A 24,514-nucleotide genomic window follows, 5' to 3' on the forward strand; every position below is an offset into this window, starting at 1 on the left:
GACATTGTATTGTCTCACTAGTATGAGATGTTGAAAGAAATAATATGTGTATGTGTGTATATATTTTTTTCCTAGTAATCAAATTCAAGTGATACCCTAGTTCTGCGATGAAGAACCTTTTATTGACTGAGTGCCCAAACTGCAAGCCAAAATCCACTTATTTATTACAAAGTGCTTAGGTTTTAGTTTAGAAATAATAGCTCCTACAGCTTGTAGCAGCATAGGAAAGAGGGTTCTGCATGTCCACTGTGCCATGTATGTCATCTGTTTGCCACCATGGTTTTAGTCTGGAAAAGATAACAACTTTGCCCATGTTTCTAAGCTTCAGTAAATCAGTTTACTCAGCCCCTGGAGCACACCTGTGAAGTCAGGGCACTGGTTCTGTCTAGTTCTATAGTTTATAATTGACTGACAATTAGTAAGGCTGATAGATAGGTAATAGATTAGTATGTTAACAGTAAGGCCATAATTCCCATGTTTCACCACCAGGCTGCTCTGAACCACTGGTGGTACATGTGTGACTGTCTCATTGGGTGGCAAGGGACAGTACCAGTGGCTGGTACCAGCTGCCTGATAGGAGAGTCAAGTGGGAACCACTCGTAGTTCAAGTTGGTGGGAGTGTATTAAATGCTGTACGATTATGTTAGGAAAATATCAAGGATTAGGTAAGTTCTCATGTATTTTTAATCTATTTGTAGTGTGAATTGAATGTTACTGAGGATGCTTTAAAAGCCATAGCTAGATTGGCGCTGGAACGGAAAACAGGTGCCCGAGGCCTTCGGTCCATTATGGTAAGTTGGCATTTTTCTGAAAACTACTGGATTATTTCTTGATTTCAGTTTTGACAATATTAAAGGGCTGTGTTTCTTTGGGAAATTTATTTAGAGAATCAGTGTGTGTGTGTGTGTGTGTGTGTGTGTGTGTGTGTGTGGTGAATGTGTGTGGTGGGCAGGAAGAGGAACAGTGGATTTTGTTTTGTTTCACAAAGATGCTTTTTGTTTGGGGTGCAGCTCAGTGGCTAAGCATATGCTATGTGCCTGTGAGGACAAGGGTTCATTTCCTAGTACCAAAAAACACAGACACAGAAGAGATTTAGCTCTGAGCTGAGTGTGTATCTGGCATGTACAATGCCTTGGTTTAATCCCTAGTACTACCTAAAAAGGGAAAAGGGAACCAGAATGTATTTGCATCAGAAGACATTCGTGCCTTCTGACAGAAAATCAGAATCATGGGAAGAATCTGAGGAGATTCTACATGGGCTTTTATTTATTGCAGTACTAGGAGTTGAACTTAGGGCATCATATGTGCTAGACAAGCTTCTGCTACAGAGATACACCCAGAACCCTTTAAAATTTTTATTTTGACATGAGTCTTGGTACATTACCCAGGGTGGCCTTGAAGTTGCAGTCCTTTCTCAGCCCTTTCCATAGCTGGGGTTTAAGTGGGTGCTGCCATGCTTGGGTTCTACATAGAATTCTGACTGAGCCCGAGCCCTGTCTTAAACCTGTAGAAATCCTCATTTTTATTTGTTTGAAAGTAGATTATAGATACCATGGCATTTTATCCTTGTTCTCAGTATAATATAAAGTCACTTTTTAATTTTGCTGCAGATCTTAGGAACACAGGCTTATTTTCCTGCCACTGCCCACTCTCTTTAAGTCCTCTATTTCCCAGTCTGGTTGTACAGTGAAGTACTATCTATTTACCGGCTCCTAAAGCAACCCCATGTTTTTGTTCTCTTGTAAGAATTTCTCTACTGTCATTTTGTTCATCTCAGTAGGCTTCTGATCGGAACTACATGAGATTATACTCTCTCATGAGAGCCTAGAATGTATAAACATGTAAACTATATTTATTTATTTTTTTGTCTTTTTCGTTTTTACCGGTACCGGGGATCGAACTCATGACTGCCTGCTTGCAAGGCAGGCGCTTATGCCGCTGAGCTAAATCCCCAGCCCCTGTAAACTATATTTATAAGCGTGCAAACTAGAAGAATGAGTAATAATAGCTGACATTTAAGTTAAATTTGATATAATCATTTTTCTTTAGAGAGAGTATAACTCGTTAAACTAAGGAATGGCAGTTGAACAGTCCCTTAGTCATAGAGTAATTCAAAAGTGCCACTAAGTAGCATCTGAGTCTCAACCTATAGTCTTTTTTTTTTTAAGATAGGGCCTTGCTATGTAGCCCAGATCGTCCTAAAACTGGCCGTATACTCCTGCCTCAGTCTCTCAGTTTTGGGATTACAGGTATGCATCACCAGTGTAGGCTTTTGTATATGCATATTGGCTGAAATAAGTAGAATCCAAACTGATAGTTTGTTTATAAAATAACTTCGCTGAATTTAGTTAGAAACTGTTGAAATACAAAGACTATGAAGAATTTTCATCTATTTCAATTTTCAGTTATAGAGAATTTATATTCCTTGAGTGAATGGATTTACTTGGCCGATAGAATAGAAGTATTAGGGTTAGGGATTTAGCTCAGTGGCATAAGTGCCTGCCTGGCAAGTGTGAGGTCATGAGTTCAATCTCCTGTACCAAAAAAAAGAAAAGAAAAAACCTAATCATAGGACAAAAGTATTTGATGCCGGGGCAGTAGTGCACACCTAAAATCCCAAATACTCAGGAGGCTGAGGCAGAAAGATAGTGATATCTAGGCAAGTCTGTGTAACTTAGCAAGCTCGTTGCAAAATAAAAAAATAAAGGCGTGAGTGTTACTTAGTGATAGAGCCTCTGTTATTTAAAAAAATATTAAAATCTCTTTTCCATGTAATTCATTACTTTTTAAAATCTCTTTAGGAAAAGCTGTTATTGGAACCGATGTTCGAAGTCCCTAACTCTGATATTATATGTGTGGAGGTTGACAAAGAAGTAGTAGAAGGAAAAAAAGAACCAGGATACATTCGGTAATGTATTTTCCACCCAGAACAGATCTAAAATTTAAGATCGTTGTTGTTTAAGTAGGCTCCTAAAAATTGCATAGTAAAATAAATGTTTTTTAAAATTGCATGGTAACCCTTATATTTGTAAAAGAAGTAAAAATTGCATGAGTTTTCTATGGAAAAATCTAATTTGGTTCATAGAATAATATTTTATGATTTGTGAAAACTTATCTTCAGAACTAGTCTCCAGCTTTTTTCCTCTAAGGAAAAAGTATCCAAAGTGACATAAAAGTAGTAAAAGTTAAGACACTAAAATTAATCTCATGAGTTTTTCTCAGTGTCTTTCATAAATACAAAATGTTGTTTCCATAGTTACTCAATAGTTTATACCAGTCTACAGGTTCAGCACACCTACTGCTTTGCTTACCTTGTCCGGAATCAGCCTCTTTTCTCCTAAAGAGCTAATTACTTAGGCCTGGGATTTAGCTCAGTGGCCTAAGCGCCTGCCTGGCAAGCACAAGGTCATGAGTTTGATGCCTGATACCAAAAAAACCAAGAAGAGCTAATTACTTTAGGGCCAGCTACTCCAGTGCAGCTACTCAAAACTTTCTGTATAGTGCAAAAAGCAGCTATGGACAATGTGTAAATGAACAAATATGTCTTTATTCCAGGAGGTCTTTATTTACAAAAATAGATAGTAGGCTGGGTTTGGCCTGTAAGTTGTGTTCATGCCCTAACAAATCTGTTAGGGAAAATGCTGAGAAATCTGCCTGCAACTCTGTTGGGAGGTTTGTTTTCCAGATTTCACCACTAATACTTTTATTGTTAAATGTGCTCTCAGTATTTTTCTATTGTTTTGAGTCTAGAAATATGTTAACCTCCAATTTTTATTTAAAAAATGAACACTGGCTTCTCTTATTTAGGGCTCCAGCAAAAGAATCCTCTGAAGAGGAATATGACTCTGGGGTGGAGGAAGAAGGGTGGCCTCGCCAAGCAGACGCTGCAAACAGCTAAGCACTCCGATGCCTGTCTTGTATATAAAGTTCCTCCCGCTCTTGTTTAGGATCATAACTGCTTCTACAGTCTGACATTAAAGGCATTGAGTCGATCTGGAATATCTGTACATGGTCAGAAGCCGTTAGGATATGAATCAGATCATGTATACTGTTGTAACATCACACTGATTTATACAGAGGACATTATGTGGACTTTAATGACATGATGTTTAGAGATAAAATGTACATTATTTTGGTTCCGTTTTTTAAAAAATATGCTTTAACAAAATTCTTAGGAGTTCTTATAAGCAACGCAAGTGTTATAATAACTGGATTTTACAATAACGTTACTCTACAAATGGGAAAATAAAGTCTTTTCAATTGAACATTGGGATACCATTCTTTTTGGCAGGGGCAGGGTTTCACTATGCAGAGTATACTGGCCTTGAGCTCACTATAGCGTAGGTTGGCCTCAAACTGAAGTTGTTGCCTAGGCTCTTGAGTGCTGGGATTGTAGGTGTGCACCACCACACCTGGCCTAGCATGCCATTCTGTACCTATTTTCTACCCACATTCATTTCCCTAAAGTATTAGACTTTTATTTATCTTAAAAATTGGACCACGTTGTTTCCAAATAGTTTAAAATGTCATGGGAAAGTTCCATAAAGTTCTTTTGAAGATTTTTGGCACTTTGTAAAAGTACAGAGCTTGGTTTTTTGTTTTGTTGTTCAGTGCTAGACATCTAATTCTTTGACTTTATAGAACAAAGAAAATCTGCTGCTCTCAGCCAAAGGGAATATGCTCCCACTCACTTATAACTTACTAATCCTTGTTATATAGCAATATTAAAGATTGGGGGATTGACTTATCAAGTGAACATCCTATCATTTGATTCCATAAATATTAAACTATTTGGGTATTTTAAGCATTTTTGCCTTTCGTTCCATAATAATACAAATTTCTGTATTGTTCATTTCAGACTCATTTGAAATTTTTTTTTTTGTCTTTTTTGTTTTTATCGGTACTGGGGATCGAACTCATGACTGCCTGCTTGCAAGGCAGGTGCTTATGCCGCTGAGCTAAATCCCCAGCCCCAGACTCATTTGAAATTTTTAAAGTCAGAGTATCTTTAAGTATGTTTCCAGTTTTTCAGCTTCTAGAGTCTTGATTTGTTTTACCCAGTTTTTCTTGGGAAGCAAATCTTAAACTATTAACAAATTCTAAATCCTGTTAGAAGTTGGACTATGCTAGTTATAATGAATGAGATGAAAATTACCTATTTATAGCTGGAGTAGAACCACAATTGCATTTTTAATCTTGGAACAGATACAGACTTTATGGTCCCTAGTAATGGCTCATGTTGTCCTCTTGAAGCCTTTTCATGTTACAACTTTATTCATTATCTTTCTCTGACAGCATCATTTTCCTTTTTGTAGAGTGAAAATTGGAGTACTTTTAGTATACTAAAGGAAAAATTCCAGAGACAGACTGCAAGACATTTTAGTCACGGCAACTTACGTTGGTTTTGGAAGTTGTTAACAAAGCATAATTAATGTTTCTAAATCAAATACAACTGAGTATAAGTACCATTTGTATCTTGGAACTTAAGTGTTGCCATTTGAATAAAACAGAAGGACTAAGTGAAAGCCATAGTGGTGTGTTGTGTCCATACTGCAGCAGCACAGGTGCCTGACACTGCCTAAAAGATCAGGGACGTAGAGCTGTGGGTTTTGTAGAGAGCACAGTTGTCATTTGCGCTGTGTAACCCAGGGATTAATCCACTGCACTTCCAGGTCTCTAAGTAATTTTAGTTCTGGAGATTCCACACAGTTCTGTTATAGTTTATGTTGAACAGTGTTGAAAACCCTTCCTTAAATGTTCTTCATGGAATTGGAGACCTCGAAGAAGAGGCAGCCGAACCTGCCGGCCAGGGCTGCTCCCTCGGCCTTGGTCACCTGCCTGTGGGAGGGAGGGAGGGGCAGGCAAGGTGGCCAGTCAGAGGGGCCGCAGCTCCTCACCTTTCTCCAGCTCATTTTCACACCAGCATCATGGGATTGTGACATCAGCCTCTCGGAGTTGTCAGAACTAAGAAACACGAGTGGCACTGAGTGCTTAGCGCAGTACCTGTTTCAGGCCAGGGCTCAATATGTTGTAGATGACACACTGAGGAAGGAGGCGGAACCCCGGATAGACCTGCTTGTGACTGAGGTACCCCATCCCAGCCTCCTTGCTCCATCACAGCACTGGCCCTTCAGGCAGGAATGAGCCCCTGTGGTGGTCCTGGCCTGAGAAAGGCAGCTGAAGGGACCACACAGGGGACTCAGGAAGCCTGCGGCAGGCAGAGCTTTTGGGACTCAAAGGGACAGCTGTCTTCCTGCCCAGGGGACAGCCAGGGAGAGCAGGGGTGATGACATTTCACATGAGCTGGGGACACAAAGAGAAGGGGCAACATCTCTTCCTGCCTGGTCCTGGCCCACTTCTTATGATGACCGGAAGGAACATCTGAGGTTGGGAAGGTTCTAGAAGCTTCTGGCCCGAATGCCATGGAATGGAAGTAGGGGAAAGAGCACATGGGCTCTTGAGAGGGAAGAAGTCTGGAGGCCAAAGCCAAAGCTGCTGGGCTGCCCCACCCACCATTCCCAGGGACAATGGCCCAGCCCAGGAGATGACAGAAGACCCCAGGGTGGGCCTTGATGGGTGCAGGCCCTGCTCCCCAGTGACGGGAGCAACAGAGGGAGGAGGTGACGGGGATCCAAGAGGCAGGGGCAGAGCATCTAACCCCCTGCCGCAGAGACACACCCCAGGGCTGTGCACAGGCAGTTTGCACCTGCCGCTGCTGCAGGAGGAAGCCACCCAGCGCGGGAACTCTGCCTTTGTCACGAGCTTCACCCTGAACTCTGTCCTTTATCCTGCTCTGCTGTGGCCTGGTGAGCTTCTCAGGGCGCGGGCATCGCTGCTCTAACACCATTCCCACCTTGTAGCTTGCAAGACACTCATGGGGCGGGTGTGGGGAAGGACGCTGACTTCAGGGCAGCTAAAACATCCAGTGCGAGTCCTGAGTCACGAAGACTGGGACAAGACCCAAGAGAGAGGGGGAAGCGTCCTGACTCATCCCTGGGGACCCAATGACACTGCCTCACTCCAGCCTTATATTCTCAGTCAGTTGCTCCCAAACCATTCTGAGACCACCCCTTTGGCAGTGAACAGGGACCTGTTGGTTATGTCTCCCTGCTGAAAACAGGCCTATTTGAAGCCTGGTATTCCAACGCCCTCTCACAGGCCCTGGGATTCCTCAGACCCTGCAGTCGCTTTAATGCCACACACTCTTTCCTTGCTTCAAGATGTCATTCTCCTGGGCCCTGACTGTGGCCTGCTTTGGGAAACCACGACTCCCTATTCCCACTGCCCACCCAGCCTGTCCTAGACCAAAGGTCCCCTCTTCTGCTAACACCAGTCACTGGAGCTTCAGAGCCTAGGAAAGCAGGGGCAAGGGGCCTGAAAGGGATGGCAGGGGGACAGGACATGGCTTCCAGGGAGAGTCCAGGAGGATTACTCATCCATCGAATGTGGCATCACAGTCTCAGCTGCCTCAGGGCCAGGAGAAGTTGGAGGGAAACCTCGGGGAACAGCGAGGCTGTGGTCAGCCAGGCTGTGGTCACAGGGAGGAGTGGGCCCTACCCCAAAACATTCCAGTTCCTGTCTTGGGCAGCTTAGCAAGACCTCATCTCAGAATAAGAACTAAAATAAAACTGATGTAGCTCACAGCAAAGGCCGTAGGTTAAATGCTTAGTATTCTCTGTCTCATGTCCAGCTGGAAGGCCTGTGTTCCTTGTCCCGACCATACTGGGCCTGGCCTAGGGGCGGTCATCCTATGATGGACACCGACTCTGTCTCTGCACTCACAGCTCTGCTGCAGCCTCCTCTCACTGGCCACGCGTGTGGGTGCCCACCCTCCAGCCGTCCATCCTCTCGGTTGTTTTTCCTCATGATGCTCTGGCTTTCCTGGAAGGTGCAGGGCTGCCTGAGGAGTGAGGCAAAGCTGCCCTCTGCTTTTCTTTTTTCATTCCCCGTAGTGGTGGTGGAACTCTGGCCCTTCCCACTGAGCTATGCCCAACCATTTTTATTTTTTGAGACATGTCTCTCTAAGTTGCTCAGGCTGGGCTCAAATTTGTGGTCCTCTCTGAAGGCGACCACCACGGCTGTCAGCGCAAGGATGGAGTAATTCCAAGCAGCCGCTGAAGAGGGACACACGGGGCAGGCTGTTGAGGACAGGACTGGCACCCCTCTAGCCCCCCAAGAATCAGCCAAGACTGGGTTCAGATCCAGCCCACGGCAGGGGCTGTACCCTGCCGAGCAGAGGAGCTCTGAGCTCTGGCTCTGGGGACTTTTGAGAAGGGAGATGCGGTCTGCTTTGGGGGAGGCAGCGCTGTAGCTGGATAACAGGGTGAGAGGGCGAGGGGCCGAGATGACTTTTGCAGTCTTCAGTTTGATCCTGTGCAGCGCAAGGAAGAGGAAGGAGGGAGGGCGGGGAAGCAGGGGTGACAGACGGGATCCAGGAGCTGTGAGCAGCTAAATTAAGAAAAAGAGGCTGATTGGACTGTAGGGTCCCCACGAGGCAGGCTGCAGCCTCTGGGCTTTGCAGTGGCTCCTCCCTTTGCTGGGAATGTTCTCCCCACATCTGCAAGACTGAGTCTTTATTAGAAGGTCCCCTTCTCAGTGGGCCCTCCCATGACTTCTCCTGCTGCACTCTGACTGGTTTCTTCTCTGTGTGATCTTACAGCATGTCATCTCTGCTCTGTGCATGTTCATCATTTACTTTATTTTCTGTCCCACCAGAACAGCACCCCTCAAGGAGATGATGTTTGTATTTTTCCCACTGTTGTAACCATCAAGTGCTGGAACAACACACAGTAGGAGCTTGCTCAGTGCAATCAGATGACTGGGTGACCCGGTGAGTGGCCACTGCCCATACCAGGGGGTGGGGTGGGGTAGGGGGTACAGTACAGCTCAGGCCCGAGGTGTGGCAAATGTGCCATTTGACTGGGGTCTGGAGACCCCACCTGGGTTTCAGCCAAATCAAGTCATTCGATGGGTAAGCATATGAAGGAACGCTCCGACTCGTTGATGACCTGAAGAATGAAAAGGGAACCAGAAGGAACTGGCACTTGGCATCTCTTAGAGGTGGGCATAGTGTGAAAGTTGGATGATGTCACCAATAGGGTGTCTGTAGCTTGGACCAATCAAGGGGGTGGGGGTGGGGCAGGCACCTAAGGAGCAAATGGTTCCAACCAGGGGTACACATTCCGTGACACAGCAGTCCTTTCCTGAGAACATGTAGTAAAGAAAGTTTCCTAAGGGGCAGACCTTATTACTGTGAAAAGTCAAAACGTGCGCACCAAAACAGCAGTGTGTGTTTTACAAGAAGACATTTCGATTGATTTGGTTAATTATTGATCATGAACCCAGGAATTGAACCCAGAGCCTTTTCCCTCAGCTGCATCCCAGCCCCTTTATTTTTTAATTTTTTATTTCAAGACAGGGTCTTGCTAAGTCACTAAGTTGCCCAGGTGGGGCTGAACCTGGTGACCCTCTTTCCTCAGGCTCTGGCACCCACAGCCCCGTTTAAGAATACCTTGTTAAAAGGACATACATTGAATGTATTAGGATAGTTGTCTGTAGGAGAAGAGGTGAAGGCAAACAGGAGATGTTTGTTGCTAAAAGTAAGGAAATAAAACAACACCAGGTAGGCTGGTACACACCTGTATCTCTAGCCCTCTTGGAGGCTGGGGCAGGAAGATTCAAAGTTTGAGCCCAAACTGAGCAACTTAGTGAGACCCTGTCTCAAGTAAATAAATAAAAATTTAAAAAGGGTTGAGGATGTACCTCTATATGAAGGCCCTGGGCTCGCTCTCCAGTATTGAAAAAAAGCAGAAAGAAAACAAAAGAAAAGAAATAAAACAGACCAGCAAGTATAAGACTCTGGGTTGAGTTTCTAACACAGCAAAAAAGTAAACCAGTAAAAGAGTGTGGAGTTGACCCAGAGTGAAAACACTCACAGGGCACTAATTAGAAAGGTCAGCAGTGAGGCGATCCCAGATTCCAGGGCCCAGCAATCTCAGCCTTTGGATACTCATGGTTTAGTGGACTACTAAACCATTAAACCTAAACTGAGAAAAAGGAGCCATGGGAGACAGAAACCAACATTAGAGCTCTCCCCAGTGCTGGATTATCACCAGTCAAAAAACAGTGATGGATTTTAGGGAACATACTTTGGCCTGAATATACCTGGGTGGGGTTTTTATACTGGAACAAGCATTCACGTGTCAGAGTGGAGACGGAAGTCTGGGGGAAAGAAAGACCTTTGTTTTAGACTTTCAAGGCCTTGGTGTCTCCTATGTATTCCCTCATTTGTAGGATATCATGGGATATCATAAGAGATGGGTTCTTTGTTCCCAGTCTGGCTGACTGTCTGTTGTCATAAGCAGCTGTGATAGTCTGTCCAATTGTGATTCCTGGATTAATTAGTAACACATTATAGAAATGCTCTCTGAGGTATAACCTAATGCCTGGATTAATTAGTAACAGCCATGGGCCCCATCCCAGTGTATGCCGTCAGCCTGTGCATCTAGGGAGGAGAAAGAGGCAGTCAAGGTACCAAGCCCCGTAGCCCTGGCACACCTGATATCCCTTCCTGTGTTGTACAGGTTTCTTGTGGATCCACACGGCATGCATACAAGCAGCTGTTTTCCCATTAGTGTGGTGCTGGGGATTCAAACCCCTGGCCTTACACACTCTAGGCAAGTGCTCTACCACTGCATCTCAGCCCATCCAATTTTCATGCATTAATATTTTCTCCATGTGTATGCATTTTCAACAGGTGCATATATTGTGTACCTTTTGAGACAACAACCCAAATTTTAGACATTTTATGAACAGAATTGGAAAAGTGTACAGAGATGCATAGCTCAGTGGTCTAGGACTTGCCATGCGTGGGGTCCTGGCTTGATCCCCAGCTGTGGGATATGCACTTTAAATATGTCTAATAATGTTATAACAAGCGCCAATCAACAACTACAAAACAAAATCACAGGGTGGCTGCAAACCCAAGCCCTTCCCAACTGATAGACACCACAGGTAATGAGGGCTTTTGTCTGACCACTTAGCCAGTTTGCTTCTAGAGGACATTACTTTATCATCTTTTTAGTATGAAACTAATCTCTGCACTTTTTTTAGATTTCATTAGTTTTCCCATTAATGTACTTTCCCTGCTCCAGAATCCTCTCCAGGCCAGGTCTGATGGTGTTCAGCCACCCTAACTTCTCCAGGTGATCCCTGCATTTGAGACATGGCTACTGGCTGTGGCCCCTGCCCAGCCCAGCGCAGGCCACCATCCCCGGGGGCAGGTGGGGACTGCTCACCTGATGCTGCACTCTGGGCCTTCTCAAGCTGCTCTTGGATACAGTGTTGATTTCTGTTGTTCTCTTTGCTGATTTCTGTTGCCTTCTTTCTGGTCCTCACCGGAGCACAAGATGACGGTCTTTGTTCCCAAGCTCTCCCCAGGAAAGTGCAGCTGAGCCCACAGAGTAGTAGCTCTGCCCTTGGCACCTCACCCCAGCCTGCCACCCTCTCTGCCACTGCAGGTGACTGACCTCTTTAGTGGGTGGCCTTTGGTGGCAGAGCAGCTCTGCCTGACCTCCAGGATCTGAAGTCACCATCGTTGTCGAGTGCCCACCCTGTGCCTCTATTTCCTAATTATCATCAATATTTAACCACAGAGCAGCGAGTCAAGGCGAATTTTATAACTGGTGCTTTTGATTAGGGAAGATTGTGGCGTCATGTGAATTCCTCAAAGGGCTATAAAATGAGACCTTTGGAGGGCAGGGCTGAGAGAGGCTGGGAAAACCGGTGAACCCCAGAGGAGGAAGCAGTCCAGGTCCACCTGGAAGGTGTACCTTCCAGGAAGCAGGAGTGGGGTGCTCCCATCTATGGTCTGTGCACCCCAAGTTCCATGACCCCTGGCTCTACATTGCCAGTGATCATTGTTACTGGGTGAGCAAGCAGGGACTCGTGTTCTTCAGATGTGGAGACAGAGGCTGAGTCAGGCTCAGATTCCTAGCCGGGTGTGGTAGCACATGCCTGAAATTCCAGCACCCAGAAGACTGAGACAGGAGGTTCCCTGAGTTCAAGGCCAGCCTTGGCTAGTCTCAGCTTTGTACAAGACAGCATTGTCCAGAAGAAAAAGAACTCAAAAGGGACCCGGCATGGAATTCTGGTTCCTCTCCATTTCATAACACTTTCATTCATTCATTCAGTAAATGTTGCTTGAGCACGTGCTGTGTGGATCCTGAAAGGATCTTGCCCTAGTATAAATTGCAGTACAGTTATGGCGGTGGTCTACTCTGGTGGAAGGCCAAAGTGGAAATGCTTATCATTTCCTGCTTCTTCAGCCCTAATTACAACTCTCCTTCCTGTTTGCATGCACGTGTACACACACACACACACACACACACACACAGACAAAGAATTTCAATCGGTTCCTCACACATCACCAGTATCTACCCCATATGCCACTCCTGATCAGAGGTCATTTAACCCTCTGCCTCTCTGTGTCCAGTGGAAGGAGACAGCCCAACCGCCATGGGTTGTGTGCTCCTTTCTACGTCCTCAACTCAATAAACCTGTTCATTTTGTACTTTTGCTTCTCTATTGCACCAGAATACTCTATCATTATGGTGCCCATGACTTGGATGGCAGAGTGCGTTAGCTCCTGGGAGTCACTCCCAGTTCGAGCTCCCTGCCTATGAACCATCTTTTATTTATTTATTTTTTTATTTAAAGATAAAAAAGAAAGGACATAAAAAAGAAAGCAGTAAAAGGGTACAAGTAATACAGAATTTGAAGAAAAAAATTCCTGTGTGGGCTGGAAATATTTCTTATTCTTCATTTTTCATCTTTTTAATGTATATTAGGGTATTAATATTATTACTATTTTTGGTTCTGGGGATTGAACCCAGAGCCTTCACACTACACTATATCCCGAGCTCTTTTTATTTTTTGTTTTGAGACAGGCTCTCACTAAGTCATTAAGTCACCAAGGTTGGTCTCAAACTCATGATCCTCTTGCCTCAGCCTCCCAGGCTGGGCCACCAAATACTTTTATCCTGCTCCACACTGCCAAAAACCTTACCTGACAATTGTGCTGACCCTACAAACCATATCCATTCTACTCTCATATCCCCCCACCATATCCACAAAGCTCTCCTTGCTCGCCTGTGCCACCATCTTCTCCTCCACCTCCTACCTCCCTCACTACTCCTTCATTACCATCTTCTCTTCTCCTCACCTCACCACTCCTCCCCAACTCCACTGTCATCAGTTTCTCCACCACCACACCATAGCAGATCTCACTCCTCTCTCACCACCGTCTTGCAGCTGCTTGCACTCACTGCCATCTGATGACCCTTCCTACACATTGTCTTCATTATCCCCACCCCAGCCATCTTTGACATGATGCGCACCTCACCCTCTCCCCTTTACAAAGTGAGAGGTACCAAATGCTTAATCCACATTCATGTCCCTTTTTCCCTCTCCAGTCTCTCAAATATCTTCCAGCATGTAACATCCTTTGCTGCTGACCCGTACAATGATATCAGAAAAAGCTCAAATTCATCCTTCAATCCTATCTACAAGGATCTTGATGCTATTCTTGCTTCCACTCTTTGCCCTCAACAAAAGATTAAACTTCTATTTTATTTGCCAAGCAGCACCAAACATTCAGACTAAATTCAAAAAGTCAGACCTTGGTCTTCAATCCCCCTAGAGATACCTCTTAGGTATGGCTTTCCATGCCTTCAACAGTGGAGAAAACAACAAAAACAGGATGACCTTAAAAAGGATGCATTTTAGGCTAAACTCAAATGCCAATTTCTGGCCTCAGTAGCTTCAGCTACAGTGGAACTCAGGGCTCAAGATAAAACACAGGTAGAAAAAATGACTAAAAACCTGAGCCCCTCTCCACCATTCTTCAAGTGCAGCAGATAAAGGACACTGGATACAAGCCTGCCCTGACCTGTGGCCATGAATGGGAACTTGTCCCATCTACAACCAAGAGGGCCACTGGAAGTGCAACTGCCCTGTGAGAACGAGTAAGTCATCACCTTCCCTACCCTCACAGGCTAAGACATTGCTGCCTTGGACTCATCACCAGCTGATCTGCCCAGCATCACCACTGAAGAGGATAGACAAGGCTTGGGGCCTGCAGGCTCCACCAAATTATCTCTCCAAGAGCCCCATGTCTCACTGGATGTCTCAAGTAAAACTGTCTCTTTTCTTGTTGACAGAGGCCACCTATGGTATTCTTCCTGAGTTTTCAGGGCAGTGTTTCTGCTCTGCAGGCTCTCTTATGGGAATTGACAGCCAGCTTACATGATCTCCCCAGACAGGACCTACTTCCTGCAGATTCCAAAACTTTTCCATTACACACAACTTCTCAGTATCCCAAACTATCCTGTACCTCTTTTTGATAATCTGCTCCAAAAACTCAGTTTCTCTTATACTCTCTGCCCATGGGGGTCAGACTCCCAAGCCAACTGTCATGTGCTGCTGAATCAGCCTCTCCCCTTCCCTCCTCCACTGTCAACCCTACAGTCTGAGACATCTCCAATCCTATTCATGCCAACACATTACTTGTAATTCACCTCAAACACCCCTCACTTTCCCCATATCCAATAGCCCCTAAACATCAACAGGGGCTCAAACCTATAATCTGCTGCTTATTATCTAATGGGTCTCCAAAAGTCACTCACTCACCCTTCAACTCCACTACTGTCCCTATCCTCACATCCAATGGCTTCTATCACCAGTCCAAGATCCTGGAGATACTAAAAATGCAATTGATAGTGTCAGTTCATCTGGTGGTGCCAAACGCTTACACTATACTCTCATTTTTCTTTGTGTACCTTTCACTTTTCTGTATTATACCTTAATGATACATTTTTAACTATTTCCTGACACCTCAATTGCCAAGATTTCTTTGCCTTTCCATGGACAAATCCAGACACTGCAATCTACACAACTTATTTAGAGTCCTACCTCAAGGCTTCATGGACACTCCACACTTCAGCTGAGCCCCTGCTGCTGATCTCGTGGCTCTCAACCTTTTTTTTTTTTGTGGCTCTCAATCTTAAACCTGACTTTCTTCTCCAATATACAGATGAGCTTCTCCTCTATTCTCCAGTCTATCCTCTAACTACATAACATCCAGCTACCTTTCTCAACTATCTCTCAAGTTTCAAACATAGGGTGTTCCCTACTAAAGCCCAAATAGCTTCACCAAAGATTAAATACCTGAGTCTCACTCTCATCCCCACCTATAACCTCAGACCACAGAGCCCATCTCCATGATCTCCAGGTGCTAACTTCAAAACAAGTTTTATCTTTTCTAGATTTAAAAACTTCTTTTATCTCTGGATCCCTTACTTTGCTACACTAGCCCAACCTTTATAAAAGCATCCACAGGTTCTTTATCAGAAGCCTCACATCCACTACTCCTATTTCTCATTTTCTAAATTAAAAGAGGCTGTTTCAAAGGCCCAAGCTCTCATTCTCCTTAGGCCAACCCAAGATTTCTACCACTCAAGATCATAATGCTGTAGGAATTTTAGTACACACACACACACACACACACACACACACACACACACACCCTTCTTTCCAAGCAGTAGCCTATCTCTCAAAACAGACAACATGATACAAAGCTGACCTCCTGCCTTTCTCCACTTGCTTCAGCAGCCTCACTAAGACAAGGGGCCAAAGAGTTCACTTTAAAACAGTCAATTATTGTCCACCTACCCCATTGCTCCAGTGACCTTATTTTACACAAGATATTTCCTGCCTTAATGACGTCTCACCTACAAGTTGACTTAATTCTTATACAGGATCCTACAATCACCATCTCTGTTAATATCTCCCTGAACCAAGCCACCTTACTTCCCACCTCTGACGAGACCCCTTACACAATTATAGTGAGGTCCTGCAGATGACTCCTACTCCCTTCCCTCACATTAACAGTATTCATCTCCCTACAGCTTCTGATACACAGTTCATAGATGACAATACAGCCAACACAAACCCTCAAAAGAGGACAAAATATTCTATAATCAAAGGCTTCAAGTCATAGAGGCAAGCTCACTGCCACTCAAAACATCTTCCCAGAAAAGAAAACTAATTGCCCTCACATGGGACCTCACACTAATGACAAAATCATAAATATCTATACTGACTCCAAATATACATTCAACATACTTTACTCTCATACTATGTAACAAATATGAGATCTAAGTAATCACAAGGGACCCCTAATCACTAATACACCTCTCATTCTTAATTTGTTAGAGACAACACAACTTCCAAAACAAGTAACAATCATTCACTATAAGGGACACCAAACATCATCAGGTCTATCTGTCAGGATAGTACCTGTGTGAACACACAGGCTAAATTAACTACACAACAACAATATGTCTCTCGTCTTTCCCCCCTTATCCCAAACACATTGACTTCACTTCAATATTCATCTATACAGTGACAGTTAATTCACAAACCCACAAGTTCTTCCTCCCAGATCAATGTTTTAGACCTCATCACTAACATACATAACTGCTTTCATCTAGACAGTCAAGCCCTATATAAACTACTAAGTCTACTCACTACTCATTCCTCTCTAAAAATATTCATCAGGTCACTCACAGCTGTTTTGTGCCAAAACCTCTCCTCAGAGACATTTATCTGCTTCTTTCCCAACCTATCAACTTTGTGAACACACTCCAAATAAAGACTAATAGATTTTACACATGTGCCTCATCATAAGACCTACACACCTCCACCTCACCCGTTCATAGCCCAGTGTTCTGTTACTCTCTTTACTTCCTTGGCATTTTTTACTGCTGGTCCTCATACTGCTGCTGTCATACTTCAATCTCTCCCTACAACACCAAAACTTTTATTGTTCACTAAAATTTTAGATTCAAACACCTTACACTGCCTAAAACAAAGCCTTCGGTCTTACTTCCTCTTCCACTACTCCTATTCATTCTCCTTCTAGGACACACGGCCTTACTGACAGTCTACTGCACAGTTTTCAACCTCACTATTCCTTTCTCCCACATAAATCCCAGCCTAAAATCTCAAGTTCAAATAAAAATTCTCCAATATTACAACACACAACAAATAACCCCAGCTCAAACCCAGCATCTCCCTACCTTTTCCATAATGCCCACATCTTCACCCCAACATCTCCAAATCTGAAAACAAAACCTGTATGATGATTAACTACCTGGCCATCCCCAGGCTAGCACAAACCCATGGGCCAGCATACTAGGAAGACCTGGTGAGCATGCGCAGAACCTACAGAGACATGCATTGCAGAGAAGGTTAGGTTCCTTGCTCGGGGGCCGTGCACGTGCAGAAGCGGTTAGGCTGCTTGCCCGGGGGCCCGTGCACGTGCAGAAGCGGTTAGGCTGCTTGCCCGGGGGCCCGTGCACGTGCAGAAGCGGTTAGGCTGCTTGCCCGGGGGCCCGTGCACGTGCAGAAGCGGTTAGGCTGCTTGCCCGGGGGCCCGTGCACGTGCAGAAGCGGTTAGGCTGCTTGCCCGGGGGCCCGTGCACGTGCAGAAGCGGTTAGGCTGCTTGCCCGGGGGCCCGTGCACGTGCAGAAGCGGTTAGGCTGCTTGCCCGGGGGCCCGTGCACGTGCAGAAGCGGTTAGGCTGCTTGCCCGGGGGCCCGTGCACGTGCAGAAGCGGTTAGGCTGCTTGCCCGGGGGCCCGTGCACGTGCAGAAGCGGTTAGGCTGCTTGCCCGGGGGCCCGTGCACGTGCAGAAGCGGTTAGGCTGCTTGCCCGGGGGCCCGTGCACGTGCAGAAGCGGTTAGGCTGCTTGCCCGGGGGCCCGTGCACGTGCAGAAGCGGTTAGGCTGCTTGCCCGGGGGCCCGTGCACGTGCAGAAGCGGTTAGGCTGCTTGCCCGGGGGCCCGTGCACGTGCAGAAGCGGTTAGGCTGCTTGCCCGGGGGCCCGTGCACGTGCAGAAGCGGTTAGGCTGCTTGCCCGGGGGCCCGTGCACGTGCAGAAGCGGTTAGGCTGCTTGCCCGGGGGCCCGTGCACGTGCAGAAGCGGTTAGGCTGCTTGCCCGGGGGCCCGTGCACGTGCAGAAGCGGTTAGGCTGCTTGCCCGGGGGCCCGTGCACGTGCAGAAGCGGTTAGGCTGCTTGCCCGGGGGCCCGTGCACGTGCAGAAGCGGTTAGGCTGCTTGCCCGGGGGCCCGTGCACGTGCAGAAGCGGTTAGGCTGCTTGCCCGGGGGCCCGTGCACGTGCAGAAGCGGTTAGGCTGCTTGCCCGGGGGCCCGTGCACGTGCAGAAGCGGTTAGGCTGCTTGCCCGGGGGCCCGTGCACGTGCAGAAGCGGTTAGGCTGCTTGCCCGGGGGCCCGTGCACGTGCAGAAGCGGTTAGGCTGCTTGCCCGGGGGCCCGTGCACGTGCAGAAGCGGTTAGGCTGCTTGCCCGGGGGCCCGTGCACGTGCAGAAGCGGTTAGGCTGCTTGCCCGGGGGCCCGTGCACGTGCAGAAGCGGTTAGGCTGCTTGCCCGGGGGCCCGTGCACGTGCAGAAGCGGTTAGGCTGCTTGCCCGGGGGCCCGTGCACGTGCAGAAGCGGTTAGGCTGCTTGCCCGGGGGCCCGTGCACGTGCAGAAGCGGTTAGGCTGCTTGCCCGGGGGCCCGTGCACGTGCAGAAGCGGTTAGGCTGCTTGCCCGGGGGCCCGTGCACGTGCAGAAGCGGTTAGGCTGCTTGCCCGGGGGCCCGTGCACGTGCAGAAGCGGTTAGGCTGCTTGCCCGGGGGCCCGTGCACGTGCAGAAGCGGTTAGGCTGCTTGCCCGGGGGCCCGTGCACGTGCAGAAGCGGTTAGGCTGCTTGCCCGGGGGCCCGTGCACGTGCAGAAGCGGTTAGGCTGCTTGCCCGGGGGCCCGTGCACGTGCAGAAGCGGTTAGGCTGCTTGCCCGGGGGCCCGTGCACGTGCAGAAGCGGTTAGGCTGCTTGCCCGGGGGCCCGTGCACGTGCAGAAGCGGTTAGGCTGCTTGCCCGGGGGCCCGTGCACGTGCAGAAGCGGTTAGGCTGCTTGCCCGGGGGCCCGTGCACGTGCAGAAGCGGTTAGGCTGCTTGCCCGGGGGCCCGTGCACGTGCAGAAGCGGTTAGGCTGCTTGCCCGGGGGCCCGTGCACGTGCAGAAGCGGTTAGGCTGCTTGCCCGGGGGCCCGTGCACGTGCAGAAGCGGTTAGGCTGCTTGCCCGGGGGCCCGTGCACGTGCAGAAGCGGTTAGGCTGCTTGCCCGGGGGCCCGTGCACGTGCAGAAGCGGTTAGGCTGCTTGCCCGGGGGCCCGTGCACGTGCAGAAGCGGTTAGGCTGCTTGCCCGGGGGCCCGTGCACGTGCAGAAGCGGTTAGGCTGCTTGCCCGGGGGCCCGTGCACGTGCAGAAGCGGTTAGGCTGCTTGCCCGGGGGCCCGTGCACGTGCAGAAGCGGTTAGGCTGCTTGCCCGGGGGCCCGTGCACGTGCAGAAGCGGTTAGGCTGCTTGCCCGGGGGCCCGTGCACGTGCAGAAGCGGTTAGGCTGCTTGCCCGGGGGCCCGTGCACGTGCAGAAGCGGTTAGGCTGCTTGCCCGGGGGCCCGTGCACGTGCAGAAGCGGTTAGGCTGCTTGCCCGGGGGCCCGTGCACGTGCAGAAGCGGTTAGGCTGCTTGCCCGGGGGCCCGTGCACGTGCAGAAGCGGTTAGGCTGCTTGCCCGGGGGCCCGTGCACGTGCAGAAGCGGTTAGGCTGCTTGCCCGGGGGCCCGTGCACGTGCAGAAGCGGTTAGGCTGCTTGCCCGGGGGCCCGTGCACGTGCAGAAGCGGTTAGGCTGCTTGCCCGGGGGCCCGTGCACGTGCAGAAGCGGTTAGGCTGCTTGCCCGGGGGCCCGTGCACGTGCAGAAGCGGTTAGGCTGCTTGCCCGGGGGCCCGTGCACGTGCAGAAGCGGTTAGGCTGCTTGCCCGGGGGCCCGTGCACGTGCAGAAGCGGTTAGGCTGCTTGCCCGGGGGCCCGTGCACGTGCAGAAGCGGTTAGGCTGCTTGCCCGGGGCCCGTGCACGTGCAGAAGCGGTTAGGCTGCTTGCCCGGGGGCCCGTGCACGTGCAGAAGCGGTTAGGCTGCTTGCCCGGGGGCTGTGCACGGGCCGTGCACGTGCAGAAGCGGTTAGGCTTCTTACTCAGAAGCGGAGCGGGTGAGGTGGTTGCGATTCTTGCTCAGGACTTGTGGAAATGCGCATGTACAGGGCCATTAGAGCCTAGACATTGGATAAAAGAGGTTGCTTGGCGTTCATTGAAAGTCAGAGAGGTCAAAGGGGCCTGAGATTCTGCCCGGTGAGGACCGGAAACCGGACGGTCGGAGGAGTCACAGGGCTGCCATGCCAGGCATCTTTGGCAGCTCAGTGCCCAAGCTCCACAAGGCTGCCCGCAAGGGCGACAAGGCCAAGGTGGAGCGTCTCCTCCAGAAATGGAACACGGTTTACAGAGACAGCAAGCAAAGGTAATGGGGCTGCAGGCCCAGGGGCTGTGAGTGGGGCCAGGATGATGCGGGAGAGGAAGAAGTGGGTGAAGCGGGGGCAGGGGGATTCCCACCACCCTGGGAGGCAAAGCTGGCCAGAGAGTCGATCCTCAGGTGGTGTCCATAAGCTGCAAAATAAAAACCAAACATTCACTGGTTTTTAGTGGACTTATACTTCCTGTGTAGACTACATTATTGACTGCAGAAAAGCTATTTAAACATGGTAACACGTGTATAGAGTTTTATTCTTAGTATCACATTAAGAGATGTACTGTTGTACATATTATTTAAAAAGGGAACTATGACATGTTTCCTGTAATCTACAAACTTAGGGTGGAAACTTAACCTGATGAAAATCTAGTGTCCATTTACTATCAGTGTACACCTGTGCATGTATGTTCTTTACTAAGGAACCTTATAAGAAAACTGAGATGGGAAGGTGACGGCATGTTCTTGACTAGAAAGTTCTGTTAGTCTCAAAATGTGAGCTTTCTGTGTATCAGCTTTATAGAAGCTAAATAAAAAAATCGCATAAGACTTGAGTGTCCGTAGCCTCTTTCGCTATGGGGTCACTAAGAAAATGTAGTGAAAGCCCACCTTCGTAGGTATCACGGTAAGTCATTTTCACAAATTAATTGTTTTCCAACAGCCCAAAAGATAAATAAATGAATGTAACTTAGTAGAAAACCTGGAAACATTCAAATATCTGTCAGATTTTAGAAGTTGAAAAATTGGAATGACTCATGAATGAAATGCCTGTAAAGTGTTTCCAAAAAACTTGGATTTTTATGTCACAAAAGTTTCTGGTGGTGTATTGATTAAAAATTTTATATCATACAAAATGAGAAAAGTGGCAAAGGAAAACACATAGCCTATTTGAGCCTTCCTAAGAATGACACCAACAATGAACATTCATTTTTTTGTGTTGGGGGTTGCTCCTAGAACATGGTGCATGCGAAACACACTACCACTCAGCCATCCCCTTCCCCACCTGCATTCTGAAGGTTGACTACCAAAAGAAAAATTAAATTCTCATTTATATTGGAAAATCATTAACAAAATGAAAAACATACTTGTGAGACATTTATAACAAGGGCCTGGGATATTAACTCAGTGGCACAGTGCCCACATGAAAATGTGAGGTCAGGAGTTAGATTTGCAGTGCCAAAAAAATAAAATAAAATAATAAAATAAAATAAAATAAAGGAGAGATAAATACATACATCATAAAATACATCATACATCAGATGAAACAAAATCATACATACATACAGCAGATAAAAAATGTATCTTAAACTTACAGGGTAATTTTTTAAAAATCATCAAAGAAAAATATTGAATACTAATTTACTTCCATGCTAGATAGCAACACTGTGAGCCTCATATCCTGGGCTGTACTGCTGAGCTATATTTAACTCTAAATTATGTGGTTGGTTTGACAAGTGACCTGTAAACATAAAAAGAAATGTTTAATGTCCCTGATAAGGGGAATTTAATTTTACAAAGGAATCAAATGTTTTCCAGTTACAGAGTGTGAGAATGAAGAAAAGTTTATTCTGCTGCTTAAAACTGGAGATGGCTTATGACTTTTTCAAATAGGAAATTTGATATAAGTACTATACCACAGTTTAGGAAAGCATGTCTCCACCAATCAGCTCTCTTCTAGAATATCTTTAGGACATACAGAGACGCATTTAATATGCATTTCTTCAGTATTGCTTAAAATAGTGATGGATTCACAGAAGAGATTGTATCAGTTGCAGTGCATTCATAGGATGGAGTGATATATAATCACTGAAATTGGCATCACATCAATATATTCTTAACAGGGAAAGATGTACTTTCATATATCCACTGAGCAAAGAGTCAGTTTAATTTTGCATACACACAGATAGGCTGCAGTCTTGTTTTAGACAGAAAATGTATACAAATTGTGGCAAAATTTGTTATTTTCAGGCATTTGACATTTTCTGTTCTTTTTTATTATCGAGAAGTTCATTCTAGTTGTAATATTTAGGAGTTTATTAAATTTTTTCATTCTAACAGTTTCATTGGCCCAGAAACAATGCTGAGTATTCTATATTTTGACATTTTTGTGCCTTGCATTTTGCATGTTATGATTAGTATTGGCAACGGTACTGTGTGCTCTTCTTTCCTTTCTCTTATCCTTGATTTCTATAATAGATATGAAACTCTAGTGAAAGTTGATTATTAATAAAATAATCCTTGAGAAAAACAGAAATATTAGTTAAGCACAGATAATTTTCATTTTTATGTGTGTGTATTGGTATTTCTGATAACTTTTTACTTCTTCTGAAATAAAGAAATTATCTGTATGTATAGATTTTACTATGAATCATGTGATGATGCCTTACGAAGAAACCTTTTTAAAAGCCACTGCTGTGGGATTTTCACATGGAGAGGCAGGGCACTCCAGCTGCCCAAGGAGGCAGCTTCATTGGTGCTGACACTAACTCAGCAGATTCATGATTAACATGGTATAGTTGCCCCCTTTTATACAATTTTTGTCTTTTCATCTCCCTTATATGGGCACATGCAAGGATTTTCCAGTCTGGCCGGTATACCTTAACATTCTATAGGCTGGTTTATGTTATAGTGTTATATCAGTAGCATACACAGAGGCTGATGTTAAAAAAAAGCCCCCCATACTCCAAAGGTCAGGAGGGGCCCTCCCACACCACCAGTTATAGTTACACAAGACCTGTTGTCTTCTGAGCTGTGTGTGGCTTTCCAATGACAGAGGTGTTAAAATATGAGAAAAAGTGTCTGGAGGCTTATTGAAATAATTCTAACCCCACAAGGTAGGTCCATTTGAATTATTTTATTTTACTTAATTGAAATATTGCCTTTGTTAAGTAGTAATAGGAGACATTATAGTATCAGACAATTATTGAGCCGTTACTTGTTTGAGAAGTTATTCGAAAAATTTTGTGTGGATTCTTACTTAACCATCACAGTGGTGTCTTGTGAGAGAACTGCTTTCAGTCCTCATTTTGTAGGTAACAATCCCGAGGCACAGAAAGGCTAAGGGATGGCTAGAAAGTAAGAACTTAGAGTAGGAATTAAATTCCAATTGAGCTAAATCCAAGGCCTGCTCTTTCTATTCCAGTGGGTTGCACTAGGCTGGGAGGTAGCGCAGTGCAGGGATCTTGTTTAGTATGTGCAAGACAGCAGCTTCCATCCCCTGCACCACACACAAATGCAGCATCACCCACTTGCTCTTCCATTCACAGGTGAGTAATAAGAGATGCTAAGCATTCTATGTTTTCAAAGATAATTAAATACTTATTGTGAAAGGTATTTAATGTTCACAATTCCATGAATAATTATGAATTTTGAAATGGAGTGCTGTAATTTCCTAATAATCTTTCTGACTGTCCCAGGACTGCTCTGCATTATGCCAGTGCCTATGGCCATCCAGAAGTGGTGAGACTCCTGATACAGAAAAAGTTTGACCTTAATGCCTGGGACAGTGACCATGACACCGCTCTGATTAAGGTAAATAGCAGCCAACAATTTCAGCATGGGAGGGATTGTATTTAAATGCTGAAAATCAAAGTCAGTTGATGTAATTTGAATATAACTCCTTGGCCAGGCATGTGGAAAGTGTGTTTGGAGTTTCTTGAGTTGATGGTGTCTCCTCTGTTACAATACCCACAGGCTGTAAAATGCTACGAGGAAGACTGTGTTAGTATTCTCTTGGAACATGGTGCAAATCCAAATATTGCCAATACCAAGGGCGACACTGCTCTGCATTATGCAGTTTACAGTTCAAAGTCTTCACTAACAGCAAAACTGCTTTCGCATGGTGCCGATGCTGAGGCAAAAAACAAGGTATAGAGCACTGAATTTTCTTTCCAAAGTTTCTGAAATACTTTCCTGTTCACAGTGACATATTGGTTGGTCAGTTCTCCATATTTAGAAGGTCAAGTGTTTCATGGATGGAAATACACTGTTTTAAATAACTTAATAGTTAATGTTTTCACTTTCAATGT

At 46.2% G+C, this 24,514-nt stretch overlaps 2 protein-coding genes and 1 long non-coding RNA gene across 3 annotated transcripts in view; 2 read left to right on the forward strand and 1 right to left on the reverse strand.

Moving 5' to 3' along the window:
* The window catches only part of Clpx (caseinolytic mitochondrial matrix peptidase chaperone subunit X), a 39,769-nt gene extending 34,244 nt beyond the window's left edge, over positions 1 to 5,525 (forward strand). Inside the window, exons 12-14 of the mRNA XM_003463486.5 lie at positions 699 to 791; positions 2,802 to 2,908; positions 3,808 to 5,525. Coding sequence (XP_003463534.2) covers positions 699 to 791; positions 2,802 to 2,908; positions 3,808 to 3,898 — 291 coding nt within the window. The 3' untranslated portion in view covers positions 3,899 to 5,525. The remainder of the gene's footprint in view (positions 1 to 698; positions 792 to 2,801; positions 2,909 to 3,807) is intronic.
* Positions 5,526 to 8,677: 3,152 nt separating this feature from the next.
* On the reverse strand, positions 8,678 to 12,388 carry LOC134474746 (uncharacterized). The gene is made up of 2 exons (XR_010045599.1): positions 11,298 to 12,388; positions 8,678 to 9,008 (listed from the first exon to the last, which is right to left on the reverse strand). It is a non-coding gene; the product is annotated as an uncharacterized LOC134474746 (long non-coding RNA).
* A 7,748-nt stretch (positions 12,389 to 20,136) lies between these two features.
* LOC111755113 (putative ankyrin repeat domain-containing protein 20A5) overlaps positions 20,137 to 24,514 on the forward strand; it is a 36,065-nt gene continuing 31,687 nt past the window's right edge. The window contains exons 1-3 of the mRNA XM_063243249.1: positions 20,137 to 20,480; positions 23,903 to 24,017; positions 24,180 to 24,353. Of these exons, the coding sequence (XP_063099319.1) occupies positions 20,359 to 20,480; positions 23,903 to 24,017; positions 24,180 to 24,353 (411 nt within the window). The 5' untranslated portion in view covers positions 20,137 to 20,358. The remainder of the gene's footprint in view (positions 20,481 to 23,902; positions 24,018 to 24,179; positions 24,354 to 24,514) is intronic.

The sequence above is a fragment of the Cavia porcellus genome, unplaced genomic scaffold (genome assembly GCF_034190915.1).
Source record: "Cavia porcellus strain 051 isolate PalLab524CR breed Dunkin Hartley unplaced genomic scaffold, mCavPor4.1 scaffold_37, whole genome shotgun sequence".
NCBI classification, from domain to species: domain Eukaryota; kingdom Metazoa; phylum Chordata; class Mammalia; order Rodentia; family Caviidae; genus Cavia; species Cavia porcellus.